Source organism: Apodemus sylvaticus, chromosome 3, assembly GCF_947179515.1.
Source record: "Apodemus sylvaticus chromosome 3, mApoSyl1.1, whole genome shotgun sequence".
Taxonomy (NCBI): Eukaryota; Metazoa; Chordata; class Mammalia; order Rodentia; family Muridae; genus Apodemus; species Apodemus sylvaticus.
The window spans coordinates 18420617-18435248 of record NC_067474.1 but is presented as its reverse complement, the minus strand read 5'-3'; the positions used below and the strand labels follow the sequence as shown (position 1 = coordinate 18435248).

The 14632-nt window shown below is 46.5% G+C and overlaps 1 protein-coding gene across 1 annotated transcript; it reads left to right on the top strand.

Moving 5' to 3' along the window:
• The first annotated feature begins 2052 nt into the window (after positions 1 to 2052).
• Positions 2053 to 7242, top strand: Penk (proenkephalin). The gene is made up of 3 exons (XM_052175424.1): positions 2053 to 2230; positions 2806 to 2946; positions 6265 to 7242. The coding sequence occupies exons 2-3, from the start codon at positions 2809 to 2811 to the stop codon at positions 6934 to 6936; spliced, it is 810 nt and encodes a 269-aa protein (XP_052031384.1). The 5' UTR covers positions 2053 to 2230; positions 2806 to 2808; the 3' UTR covers positions 6937 to 7242.
• The last annotated feature ends 7390 nt before the right edge of the window (positions 7243 to 14632 follow it).

The window sequence follows — 14632 nt, the reverse complement described above, 5'->3', positions numbered from 1 at the left end:
TTAAAACCCAGATTTAGAAAACTGTCTTTATTTTATGTAAGACTACTGTTCAGCGTATTACACAGTAGTGTAGTGTAGTTATCCCAATCGCAGCGAGAGGGAACAGTCCTTAAGTGAAAACAGAAAGAAGCTTTCTTTTGCTAGGATGAAGCAGGAAAGAACAAGCCATCAAAACCCTGGTAGGAAGGGTCTAAAAAGTTAGAAGGTAACAAAACCGGCCTGTACCTGACACAGGCACCCTGCTTTCCTGGTCCAGGTCCAAGGCTTCCCCACCCGGGTGCATTCCCTGGGGCACTCTGTGAAATGTCCACAGCCAGCTAAGGGAGTCTTACAGGCAAATGTAAACACCCCTAGTCCTTGGTGTGCACCACCAATGCAGGAGAGCGCTGCTCTCTAGCGACCAAAACGGGAGACACACTTCAGACTGGTCTCTCAGGAGCTGTGTGAACGCAGGAACTGCAAAGATTGAAAAAAGCTGAAGATCCTTGCAAATGTCTGGGGAAACCTTAAGACCCTCTCTTTGTTGTAGCTTACCTGGACTAGGGAGATAGTCACACACAACGGGTGGATTTAAAAGAAGAGGAAGAAGAAGAGGAGGAGGAGGAGGAGGAGGAGGAGGAGGAGGAGGAGGAGGAGGAGGAGGAGGAGGAGAAGGAGAAGGAGAAGGAGAAGGAGAAGGAGAAGGAGAAGGAGAAGGAGAAGGAGAAGGAGAAGGAGAAGGAGAAGGAGGAGAAGGAGGAGAAGGAGGAGAAGGAGAAGGAGAAGGAGAAGGAGAAGGAGAAGGAGAAGAAGAAGAAGAAGAAGAAGAAGAAGAAGAAGAAGAAGAAGAAGAAGAAGAAGAAGAAGAAGAAGAAGAAGAAGAAGAAGAAGCAGCGAGATAACTGGTAATAGATCTAAAGGAAAGATATGATGGGTGGTTAAAATCAGCTTTTGAGGCCAGAGGCCAGACCGGTTAAATGATTTTGTCCATTATTCCAGATGATACTGTCCTAAACACCGCGCCTCCTCTCTCGGGTGCTGACATAAAATAGCATGATCCCTCAGCTGCTGTTTTACAAATAGAAAAAAGAAAATCAAGACCTTGGAGACTAAAGCTTACTTGCTGTAAGCTCTAAGCTTCTAGAGACCTGGGAAGTGAGGGACTGGCAGCCCTGAAAGGCCCAGTCTCACCGTTTGCAGCCAGGCCTCTCCTAGCAGGCAGGATGTGCAATACCCAAGTCAATTGTGTCCAGGACAGCTTTCCTCCTTGTTCCCTCCAAACCACAACTCCTGACTTACTGACATCACAACACCCTGACACCCCTTACTCAACAAACACTCCACACCCCCGAAAAAGAGCCCACCCTATCTATACAGCACGCTGGCTGTAGCAAGTCTGGAACCTGTGTCCTCCCAGGAAGCCCAAAACTGACCCCTCCTGTGGTTTCTGGAGGACATGTTTCCCACAACCTGTTTGTGTTTGTTGGTTTGTTTGTGGGTTTGTTTTTGAGGTTGTTTGAGGGTGTTGTTTTGATTTGATTTGTTTTCTGCACCGGAAGTATTGCTTTTGTGGTCTGACGTGTCATTGATCTAAAGAAGAAAATTTAAGCTCCCCAGAAAGTTTCAATTATTGATTTCCATAACCATTAACTGAATGCCTATTGTGTCCCTGGCGCTATTAGACAGCAAGAAAGTCCGGACAAGGTGGGTGAAAAGTTACGATTTTTGAAGAGTTGAACAGGGGTCATCTCTGAGTTATACCTCAAGAGGATGGAATCTGAGGGTGTCCAACAAACAGCTCATGAAATCCCAAGTCCGCGAGCCCTTTCAAACATCCCACCCACGGTGCCACCGAAGTGATTCATCCAGGGAAAGCATTCTCCCCTTCGTGTCCTCCCCAGAGTTCCTAAGTGCTCGGTGGGGGAGCCTCCGGCGCCCACTCGCACCCGCCACCCTCGGGGGCCGCGTGCTGCGGGGACGTCCCCTCCCGCCGGGCTGGCGTAGGGCCTGCGTCAGCTGCAGCCCGCCGGCGATTGGGGCGCGCGCGCCTCCTTCGGTTTGGGGCTAATTATAAAGTGGCTGTGGCCGAGGCCAGCGAGGCACAGAGCCCCGCAGCCCAGCGACGCTGCCCGGCGCCTCGCCGAGCTCCCCGACGCGGCCGCCTCACACTTGCCTTCTTTTTTTTTTCTCTTGCAGAGTGGCATCTGGGACACGCTCTTCCAGCAACCGGCGCCATCTGAACAACACCAGCGTGAGTGACTTTGCCCCCCAAGTCTCCCGTGCCTTGGCGACCCCATCGCCTGTTCCCTCGTTGCTTGCTTTCGTCCAACTTTCTCGGGCTTCCCGTTGCCAGGGGTGTCCGGGTCCTATTCCCCAAGTTCCTGCTCCCGAGCTGCGAACTCCAATGTTCGCTCCAGAATCTTGCCCTAAGCAACCGACGCCAGGGAAGACAGGATGCCCCAGGGAAGACAGGGCGCCCTCGGAAGGACAGGATGCCATCGGGAGAACAGGGTGCCATCGGGAAGACAGGACTCCCCCAGGAGGATAGGGTTCCATCGGGAGGACAGGACCCCCAACCCCCCTCTCCGGGAAGATAGATACCTCCAGGAAGACAGAATTGTCCCCAGGCTTCCCTAGGGCAGCAGGAAACACCAGGGTCCAAGCTATCTCTTAGTCACCCGGGATGTTATTGGGTTGTGGGCGGGGCTCAGGAAAGACTGTCCCTGTGGGTCCTGCTCCACGACCACCCACCCGGCAAGGTTCCCTCCTAGAGAACCTTGCCAGAGACAGAACGGGTCCCCACAGGCGCGTTCTTCTCTCCTACAGCCCATGGCGCGGTTCCTGAGTCTTTGCACCTGGCTGCTGGCGCTCGGGTCCTGCCTCCTGGCTACAGCGCAGGCGGAATGCAGCCAGGACTGCGCTAAATGCAGCTACCGCCTGGTGCGCCCCGGCGACATCAACTTCCTGGTGAGTTGAATTTGTGGTGAGGGACTGTTCGGCCAAGCTCACAGGGCTAGCCTCGCAGACTTCTAGCAGTCATTTGTGCTGGACAGTGCGCGGCAGGAGCCTTTGAGGACCAAGGTAAACTGACACTTTCAAACGTTGGTCCCCGAGCTGCTGTCTCCCAGTTTTGGAACCAGCCTCTCTGGAACCCTTAAGGGTTGAGGTCTCTATCTCCACATGAACCAATTTTGTTTTGACCCTAGAGTTTTGGAACCCCAAGATGTGTTCTCTTCATTACCTCGGATAGCATGTCATGTATGCTGTCAGTCTCCCCAACTATAACACCCAAGCCCAGGGACCTTCAAAATAGACAAAGAATGTAATGTTTCTGTTAGTGAGAGTGCCCCCACTGCCCGGACTCCCAACCCATTGCTCTTCCTCGGCTCCCTTAGCTTTGAGTCTCTCCTCAGTCCCTGGAGGAAAAGGATAAGGGAGAGATAGAGAATTGCCAGAAGAGGCCAGAAAGGTTCATTAATAGTCCCATGAGCAAGGGAAACAGAATTCTCTTTGCCTTGTCTTGACTGCACTTTTACGTAACGGCTAGAAAGAACACTTTGATTGCCTTTGAGAAGGGCTCAGGAGAGATGGTCCGTACCCAAAGATCGGGTATCAGTCCAGAGATAGCCTGTCCTATACAGGAGCTAGAAGAGGCAAAACGGCTGTTCTTTTCATCATAGTCCACGGGCATTCCAAACACGCGTGGTATTCCACCAAGCCTGAATCTGTACATTTGAAATTCCAAAGGCTTCTTTTTTTTTTTTTTACTCTCACAGTGATCTATTGCCCTGTCACTTGAGCCTTTGAGAAAGCTTCGCATTTTTCAAATACTTGAAATGGAGAAACAAAGGGGCCCCAAAAATCCAAGTCAATATTTCCAGTTAAATGTTTGTTTGCTTCAGTAGATGGAGAGACTCACTTGGCCATGTATTTAAAAAAAAATAAAGCACCATGTATTTAAACTGTGAAGGGGAAATTGTCCCATCATAAATAGGATGTTTATGATAACGACTTTTGTTCCATCTCCTGTAGTCATGAACTTGTCAGCTTTCCCTAAAATTTGAGTGAGTACAAATAAGAATCTTCCTTGTGAATAGTGGATTTTATATGCAGGAGATTCACACTATCCTGAAGGCCACCATCCGGCTCCTGTTGCACAGCCACTGGTATTTTTATTGTTTTATTTTTGAGTAGTCCCATGCCTTCTAGCGCTGCCCACTGCTTCACAAGCACAGAACTCAACACGTAGCGTAAGGTTCTCCAACATCTATGTAATTAACAGTGATTGAATTCTAGAAGCGTTGTAATCTGACCTCACATGATATCAGATTTACTAAGTTATATGATTTAGGAACTCAAATGTAACCGATATCTTAGCAATACCTAGTCAAGGAAATTTCCCTCAACTGTTCAGTTTACCAAGCCCAAAAATAATGTGTGCCTTCCTTTTCTGTTGCTGAAAAGCACAAGCACAGGTTCTTGTTTAGCAGCCCCCCCCCCCAGACAGCAGAGAAACTTCCAGATTCCTTGATACATTCAACCTTTGTACTCTGTTCTGATCTTCGATGCAGATGACAGAAGGGCACATAGAGTATGAACCAGTTAGGGGAAAGCCATTATCCATTAAAAAAAAAAAATCATCTTCAGAAGAATTTTGATTGTCGTAGCATACATTTAATATTATTTTCTCACTGGCAGAGATTTAGTTAATGGTCAGATGTTATTAAAATAATAGCAGTTCTGAAATATTAGATACAGGTCATGGGAAAAATGAAGTTACCCAGCCAACGGTATGCAGCAGCTTGGTAAATTCTGCCATGAGGTAGGTAAAGGGTACCCAGATGAGACTGCATGTTGTCTAGAGCTTTCCATCCGGTGTGCTCTAGACCATAGAACTGAGAGTGCAATGAGTGGCACTCATGTTCAGCAACAAGGTCACGGGCATTTTAGAGTGGAAATCTTATGGCCACCCAGACACCTTAAGCTTTCAATAGTATTTGGAGTCTTTAAAAATATATGTTCAAGAATAAAATAAAATTATTTGAATTGGCTCCTCTTTAGCTTTCTCATATTCCATATATTTAATTATTGTATACACAAAACTAAAATAACCATTCAAAGTTGGTTAAAACTATGTTTCCAGAATATTTTTGTTGTGAAGATGACGTGTGTATTTAATATATGCATATGATTTTTTTTTAAGTGCCAAGAAAGGACTTGGATTTCCCATCTAAAGCAAGGGACAGATGCCTGGCATCTGTAAGGAGATTTCAGGAAAATGTGATGCCCCCTGAAATGCTTAGGGATAGCATAGAATTTTGTAATGTTACCTGATATTTGTGTTATTTTTATTGTAGGCAGGCAATTGAATTTAAAAAATAGTCTGAGCAAGGTAATTTACAATGCATAGGATAATGCCTACCATAGCTTTGGTTTAATTACTCTATAATGACTTGAATCTAATTACTTTAGTATAAGAAAGTGTGATTACATGCTGCTAATTCCTCCTTTATTAAAGAATATGACTACTGAAAACAGCCTGTTTTGTATACTGATGGCTTAATCTTAGGAAAATAATATGAATAATCTATGCATTTACATCCAGGTAATTGGCAGCAATTGGCTCAAAATGATGGAATCTGTTTTAGTCAGCCAAGAAAAAAACAAAAGACAAAGTGTCTCCATTTTTAGCCAATTGCTATATTAGGATCCAAATAATTTATCATGTGTTATAGTGTCTTGAATGGCATTCTCTTAAAACTTATGTTGAGATTGTAGGATTTTTTTTTCTTTAAAGGCTAAACGTATCTGCAGGGAGGTGGGAGCAAGTGAGGTACTCATTAGTAAACCTCATGCATGTTATTAATAAAGATTGTCTCTTTAAGATAAAGACAGGAGAGGATGTTTAGGACATATCCCTAATCAGGTACATAGAAACCTCTCCCCTGGGGATCAAAAAGTCTCAAACAAAATTCCATCTCCCCCGGGAAACAGCGCAGTGAGACTGCCCAGTGAGACTGCAATCTCAATGCAGTCACTTGAGCTTGTGTCCCATGAGACAATGACATGCCTTATGCACATACAACAAGATCGCTAACAAGACTCGATTACCCTCTCCCTGCCCTGTTCCAGTGCCCTGGACCACTGCTGGTTCAGTTTGGGCAGAAGCTATGACAGACAGGAGGAGCTGTCCCCTTTCTGCGGCAGTGTGTACTAAAGCAGAGAGTAAGAGTCCACCGTTGGTTCAGAAGGGTCTCTTAATCAATCATCTCCCTGACTTCGCAGGCATGCACACTGGAATGTGAAGGACAGCTGCCTTCTTTCAAAATCTGGGAGACCTGCAAGGATCTCCTGCAGGTGTCCAAGCCCGAGTTCCCCTGGGATAACATCGACATGTACAAAGACAGCAGCAAACAGGATGACAACCACTTGCTAGCCAAGAAGTACGGAGGCTTCATGAAACGGTATGGAGGCTTCATGAAGAAGACGGATGAGCTTTATCCCGTGGAGCCGGAAGAAGAGGCGAACGGAGGCGAGGTCCTTGCCAAGAGGTATGGTGGCTTCATGAAGAAGGATGCAGATGAGGGAGACACCTTGGCCAACTCCTCCGACCTGCTGAAAGAGCTCCTGGGGACGGGAGACAACCGTGCGAAAGACAGCCACCAACAGGGGAGCACCAACAATGACGAAGACAGCATGAGCAAGAGGTATGGGGGCTTCATGAGAAGCCTCAAAAGAAGCCCCCAGCTGGAAGACGAAGCGAAAGAGCTGCAGAAGCGCTACGGGGGCTTCATGAGAAGGGTGGGGCGCCCCGAGTGGTGGATGGACTACCAGAAGAGATACGGAGGCTTCCTGAAGCGCTTCGCCGAGTCTCTGCCCTCCGACGAGGAAGGCGAAAGTTACTCTAAAGAAGTTCCTGAGATAGAGAAAAGATACGGGGGCTTCATGCGGTTCTGAAGCCCTTTCCCAGCCGTGCCCCCCCCGACCCCCACCAGCCTGCTCCATCCCCCGTGAGCAACTGCCCTGTCCGTGATGTGTCTTGTCACGTGCTGCTTGTGCTGCACAGTTGCCCCCGCGGTCTGGATAGCTACACTGCCTGAAAGCTGGGGTTTTCGGGGCCTGTGTCCTTTTCAGTCTCGAAGCTCAGTATTGGTCTCTCGTGGCTATGTTGTTATCACGCTGAAATAGCTTGTTACCTCATCCCTTCTGACGAAACCTCAATAAATGCTTATTTGTATATAAATATAATAAACCCGTGACCCCAACTGCACAATAATCTTGTAAGAACTGGCTGTCATTTGTCTGTAGGTAAAAGCTAGATTAAGAGACAGAGACAATGCCATCACCTGCTATAACAGAATAATCACTGCCGTTTTTCTTTCCTGACCCAGGCTACAAAACATTTTTTTTTTACTTAACTCTTTCTTAGTGTGTGAACTTTTAAATAAGTAAGTGCAATGGAACAAAATTGGATGCAAAGACAATGTAACCATCCATGTTTTATACATACAGAATGGGATGGCCAGAGTGGCCGAGTATTTAGTCTGTCTAAATTTGTTTAGGAGTTGAAACAGGAGTGGGATTAAAGCCCTAAACTTCTTGTTCCCAGCCAATGTCCTTTCTACCCCATTTTCTCCTCTCCATCCAGGAGTCCGGCAAAAACAGGAAGAATTTGGCAACATCTTGTTCTGCATTACAAGTCCTTCACCATGGCCATAGCAGATTCCCTAATAGCTAATGAGGGAGTGAATGAAGTGTATCAATCAGTTCATCTGGCAGACAGACAGTCCAGAAGGGCTCTGTGGCCATGAGGAATTCTCTCATGAATATTTCACATTAACAAAGGCATTTGGGGCAGCATTCAGATATCAAAAATGAGACTTTTCTTTACATTTCTAGTTGAAATTACAGGTAGTACCACCCATCCACTCACCCAGAATGCTAGTCAGCCCTGGTCCTGTGCCCTTCAGAAAACAAGGTCACATTTCAAGGTAGTAGAGGCTGAACAGTCCCCTGGGGTTCCCACAAGCATCCCTGTTCCAGCCCGTGTGGTCTACCTGATACCAGGCTACTGAGCCGGGGTGGGGGGACATCCCAAAAGTCCAGCCCTACAGGGACTTGGGGATATCTTACCTCTCCTATCAGCTCAAGGTGTCACAGGTCCCCGGCCTTAAGAATCAGTGACCCCACAGACCCTCCTGATCAAGATCCTAACTTTTTCTTCCAGAAAGAACCCTGAGAACTCCATGTTTTTAGTGAGAGGCAAGTAATAGGAATGAAATGCACAGGGAAGCCAGTGGGAAACGGCTGTTGGCCATGGAGACCTGTATCAGCGACAAAGGGTGGGCTGGGGGGGGTGGTTGCAGGTATCCAGCATCATTTCAGTCAGTGACTGTTGCCTCCGTTGGAAAAGCCAACTCCACACTGGCAGGTGTTTCCAACAGGATCTTAAAGTTAGATCTTTAAAATGAAGCCTTTATTATCGGGAATAGGTTCCGTTTAAAACAGCTCAAGCACTGCATGTGTTGCCATACACCTGTAATCCTAGCCCTCGTGAGAACGAGACAGTAACACACAAGTTTACTGGCCAATTAGACCACATTGCGGGTCAGTCTGATATAACAGCCCCAGGACAAGGTGTGAAGCAAAAACAAAACCATCAAGTCAAACAAAACACAGCTTTACATGCGAAAGATCTGACGTCACTATTTTAAAAGAAAAAAAAAAGGTCAGCTAAATCTCTCCCCTGGACGAAAGCTTCTGAGCCCTTGGAAGCAAGAATTCAGCCTTTACTATCCGAAAGTAGAGGGCAGTGCCTTCTGCCTTCCTCACAATACATTATCCAGGAGAACACAAGAGGCGCGTGTGCTTGCATTGCAGTCTGCCTGAGAACGCAGCACAGGGTGTGGTTGGACAGGTTGTATTGCAACCAAACACATGCAGGAAGCCTTTCTTTCCTACTTGGGGATGCTACACAAACGAGGCCAAAATGCTATTACTACACAATAATAGACATGTCTGCCATGGCCTCTTATAGGACCACACAATGTATGTGATGTACCAGTCTCATAGACCGCTACAGAAGCAGGAACTCCAAAGGCGCTCGGAAAGCTGCTCAGGGGAGGAACTAACAGAGCAGAGGCTCTGAGAATTAGGAAGTCAGAGAAGGTGGATGAGAGGACATGGCTTGTCCTTTTTACATCTAGATTACAGGGCGCTGAGCCCAGGTGAAATACCCCGTGGTGCACCATCCCCGGCCCAGGACTGCCGGATTCCAGGGTTCTTTTTAGGCTTCTCTCAGTTTCCAGATGCCCTGTGCTGCCCAGCCTCCCCGGCCTGCAGTTTCATCTCTATAACTCTTACTTTAACTCTTAATGGCCTGGATATTTTCAAGACCATTCTTTCTACATTCTGAGGGGTTGTTACCTAAGCCACCTGAACACTCGGGTCTGTACAGATCCCTGGGCTCTGGCTGTAGTCCCTCAGTGGGTATTGAGCAGTAAGCACAAGGACTCCAGGAACTTAATATAAACAGAAGCCTCCGAGGCCTTAAGGGTGCTGAGAGAAGTGTGGGCGAAGGGGAATGAAGATCATATCACCTGCAGAGGGCGCTGGTGCTCCATTCCTTTCTTTTCCGGTCTGTTCTTCCCTCATTCCTACTCACCTGCTTTTCCATACCCCACAGGGCAGCCTGGTCTTAGCGTTCCTTGTGAGAGGGTTGAGACATGTGAGCTCTGAGACCCGCTGGCCTGTAATCCAGCTGAAATCCAGACATCTAAAGGACTGAAGCTCTCCCTGCCTAACCTCTGCTCTTGCCCTGGTCAAAGTAAACAAAATCCTCAGGCCAGAGAGCCGGCATGCTGTCAGACCAACAGGGACGCTCGCCCCTGTTTCTCAGTCTTCCATTTCTTCAGGCAAATCATTGTCTCTCCACCACCTGGCCATGTCGGCTTGGCTCTTCAGGGATGTAATGGTGTCTGAGCTCAGATGTGGGCTCTTTTGTGAAGGTTGTGTCCTACAAGACAGCAGCTGCTTGTAGATAACTCTTGGCCATTTTTTCCTCCTTGTTCACCACAGACGTGGCTAGCGCATGTAATCTTTTACTCACATGTTGCCCTACCTCTGTCTAAACCGCAGCGCCCAAGCGTGAACCTCAGTGTAAACAGGACGCTGGGTGAGTATGTGCCGCTGTTGGCTTCTTGACTTTGAAAAGCAGGTCCTGTGGAAGGGGTGCATGGTCAGAGAGAGTAGGGGTGACATGCAGGGGCAGGTAATTCAAGAAAAATGTCTGTGCTTTCCACTTTGCTTTGCTATAAACCTAAAATGGCTCTTTTAAAAAGAGCATTTGTTTTATCCAAAAACAAGTGGCACGAAGGGTCTGGTGACCATACGGGCGTAGAGAAGATGAGAGATGGCCCTGTGTTGTTTCCCACATTTGTGCTGGCCATTTTTTTCCCCTGAAATTTCTACAGCACCCACACAAAATAATTTATTCACTCACTGACCAAATGAACGAAACCCACTGCACAGTTATCTTGTGAAAGAGAGGTCCAGGGAAAAAAAAAGAGGGTGTATAAACTGATGCGACAAACGAGAACACTTTGACGTTCATTCCCACTGTGGCCCCATCTTTTGAGGTCTCTGGAGTGGCAATGAATCACGGCGGAACCACATAGGGAGAAAACAGTCAGGAAGCAGAGAGAACAAGACTGGAGCCCACACTGACGACTCGACTCCAATGTACAGACCACCTAAGAAACCTTCACCCTCCCTCCCGGCACAGCCTCTACCTCGCAAAACATCAAGAGACTTAACATCCAGATTAAGTCACACAACCACAAGTCACTCCACTACCTAGGCAGTAAGTTATAAAGTAACACCGCTACTACAAACTTCTCAAGGCCCCCTCTGAGGACTAGCTCCTCATTTCCCGCTCAGACTTCCAAACCCAAAGACTAATTCCCCTACTTTAAACTCCACATGAATCTATCAGTGACCCAAATCCTATTAATGAGGTTCATTCATGAACCTGCATAGAACTGTGGTTTATTATCTTTATTGTTACTGTTCCTTTGTATGACACTTACTGAGTTCCACTTCCTTGCTGAGTTGACCATGACTGTCTCAAAGTTTGACCACTATAAATAGTACTTCCATAAATATCCTTGCCCATGTCTCCTCTTACATATTTCTCTTCAGTATATAAAACAGCAGAGTCTCCTGGTCATATCCAAATGATCAAGGGTATTTTTTAGTTATAGGCTCCCACCTGACGGTTACAGCACAGGAGTAGTTTGTTTGTTGTTAGTCTCTCATCACCTCCTGATTTAATTTATTATTTTAATTTATTGTAAATTAAATACAAATACAAATGAGGTAGTCATTTTATAGACCAACCATTTGTATATTCAACCATTGTATATTTATTCTGATATTCAAATAAATTTCCCTGGATACATATCTGAACTATCATCTGATTATTTATTTATTTATTTATTTATTTATTTATTTATTTATTTATTTATTTTTATAGCCCAGAACTTGCTATGAAGACCAGGCTGCCCTCAAACACAGAGAAATCCACTTGCCTCCATTTCTAGAGTGCTAAGATTAAAGGTGTGCAACTCTCTGCCTGGTCCAAAATTTTTGGTTGGTTGGTTGGTTGTTTTGGTTGGTTGGTTGTTTGTTTGTTTGTTTGAAAAGCAACCCCTGCAATCATTTTCACTGTCTCAAATCCATCCGTCACCATGATTGCAGAGTGCACGGTGTTCACTGAGTGCCCTCTGGTTGCTCTTCCCAGTGTCATCTGTTTTAAACATCTGAGTGGTGTGTTTATATCACACAGCCCTCTCTTTCTGTCTCCATGGGCTGAGGACCTGAGAAGATAGTCCCAGGACACTCCTAGCAACCACAACCAGAGGGAGAACAGGGCTTTCGGATGTTTGAAGACTGAGTCACTTCAAAGAACAAATTCCTGGGCCAGAAGTGGGGCATCCTCCATTTCTCTCACTCTTAGGCTCCAGCCTGGCACCTCACCCTGCAGGGTGAAGTTCTCACTTGGCATTTCCTTGATGGAGTCCTGAAGGGAACTTGACGACTGGCCTCATTTCCAGAGCAAATTAGTAAGTAATTAGAAGGAGGTTCAGAAACTCAAAGAGCCTACTTTCCCCCAAGTGAAAGTTAGATCTCCCAAGGATCAAGCAGCCCAAATAGTTAGGTGCAGAACACTGGGTGCAGAAGAAGCCTAACATGGGGAAGGCCCTAGGTCCCCTCAAGAGGACAGCCCAGAGGAAGACCTCCAGTTTGAAATGAGCAGTGAGGCAGAAGGAGCTGGTGCCTTGGCTAAGGAGTTCGTGGCAGGGAATTAGGTGAAGTTGGTATTGATGAGAGAAAATGTTTCCAGTCCCCCCCCCAGCCCCTTTTACTACCCAAATTGTTCATCAGATAACTGAAGTGAATGATGTGAGCAGGAGATGGAGGTGAAAATGAGGGGCCAGGGAGCCTGCTTGTTGTCCAGCTTCCCTCTGCACGCAGGGCGAGGCAGCAGCAAGCAGACACAGCTGCTGCAGAACTCTGACTGCGGCTCGCTCTTCTGAGAACCTACAGTGTAGGCAGATATTAAAAGGAATGCTTATAAGTGGATGTGAACCATAAAGTACAGGATACCCATGCCTCAATCCACAGACCCAAAGAATCTAAATAACAAGGATGGCCTAAGGAGAATATCACTCAGAAAAGGAAATAAAATAGAAACCGGAGCCGGATAGAAGAAGGGAACTGGACGGGAGAGGGGTGCAGAGGGGAAGGGGTGTCAGGTGTAGAGAGATCTGGGGTGGGGGTGTAGATAGACAAGAGAGTGAAGGGAAATAGATATGTGTGTCAGGGTGGTGTACATCTCGGACATGCCAGACACCTGAGATGGGGGAAACTCCAGGGAGTCTATGGAGGTGACTATAGTTGAGACTCCTAACACTGGGGGGCTGTGTTGGAAGTGGCCCCCTTCTGTAGTCAGGCAGGACTCCCAGTGGAGGGATTAGGAAATCAATCCAAAATTTGCCCTGCCTACAAGAAGTACAGGGACAAAAATGGAGCAGAGGCTGAGGAAATGCCCAACTAATGACTGGCCTAACTGGAGACCATCCCATGGACAAGAACCAGTCCCTGACACTAGTAATGATACTCCTTTGTGCTTGCAGACAGGAGTCTAGAAAAACTGATCTCTAAGAGGCTCCACCCAGCAGCTGACCAAAACTGATGCAGAAACCCACAGCCAAACTTGGTAAGAGCTCCAGGAGTCTTGTGAAAGAGTTGGCGAAAGGACTAAGGTACCAGAAGGGGAATGGGAACTCCAAGCGAGACCAACAGAATCAGCTAACTGCACCCTTGGGGGCTTCCAGGGACTGAACCACCAATCAAACAGGATCCATGGGCTGGGCCTAGGACACCACATATGTGTAGCAGATGCACAGTTTGGTTTTCATGTGGGCCCCCCAAGTAGAGCAGAGGCTGTCCCTGAATCTGTTGCCTGCCTGTGGATTCTGTTCCCCAAACTGGGCTGCCATGTCTGGCCTCACTGGTAAAGGTTATACCTAGTCCTTGCAGAGACTTGATGTGCCAGAGTGAGGTGATACCCAGAGGGGCCTCACCTTTCTCAAAGGAGAAGGAAGGAGGGACTATGTGAGGGGGGACTGGGAGGAAGGGAGCTATGATAGGGATGTAGTAAATTATTTAATTAAGGGATAAAAAATAACACTACTAGAACTGAAGAGATGAGTGGAGACACTGGCTGCTCTTCCAGAGGGCCCCGTGCTATACCCAGCACACTCATGGAAGCTCACAACGGTAACTCCAGTCCCAATCCAATGCCCTTTGCTAGTCTTAGCGGGAATGTGATGGTGCATCATATACGTAAAATTTAAGGAAAGTAACATTCCTCTTTCATTTCCTCTACTTTCCACAGCAGCAACTGTCCTAAGAGTTCAGCATTTCAATATATGTGATTAAGTTAATAAAATGCATATACTGTGCATGGTCATGTACTGTCCTATTTTGTTCTTAATGTGATTAAAGTAATGATCCATATCTTGTTCTGTTACCCTTTCCTTTAGTAGAGTGGCACTAGTTCTGCACCAGCAGACTGGCCTGAAGCCAACCATTGCATCAATGTTGTGTAGCGTGTATTATCCCTTTTAACAACTTTGTCAATAAATAATTCTCCATATTAACATTATAAAAAGCTTTTCAGTAAATATTCTTATGCATAACTACTTGAGTCCAACATGTGACATATGACATGAGATAATTTACATACTCATGTTCAAGAACCATGTAATTAAGTGATAAGAAAAAACTCATCAAAGAATCTCATTTTTTCTTTGTTACTTAAAATAGTTTTCATACAAAATATTCTGATTATAGTTTCTCTTCCTGCACTACCTTTGAGATTCCCCCACCTTCCCCCCGACAGGGATTCACACCCTTTCTGTCTTTCATTAGAATAGAAACAGGAATTTCATAATGTTTTAAGTTTGTTTTGTGCTGGAATGAATTCATAGCTTTCCTTAGCAACATATGGGTTGGACACACCTGTGCTTGCTCTCTCTCTCTCTCTCTCTCTCTCTCTGTGTGTGTGTGTGTGTGTGTGTGTGTGTGT

Bases quoted from the DNA above. Each gene is read 5' to 3' on its own strand.
- Penk (XM_052175424.1), top strand. From the start codon at position 2,809: ATGGCGCGGTTCCTGAGTCTTTGCACCTGGCTGCTGGCGCTCGGGTCC. The intron at 2,947-6,264 runs GTGAGTTGAATT...CTGACTTCGCAG, and splicing joins CCGGCGACATCAACTTCCTG to GCATGCACACTGGAATGTGA.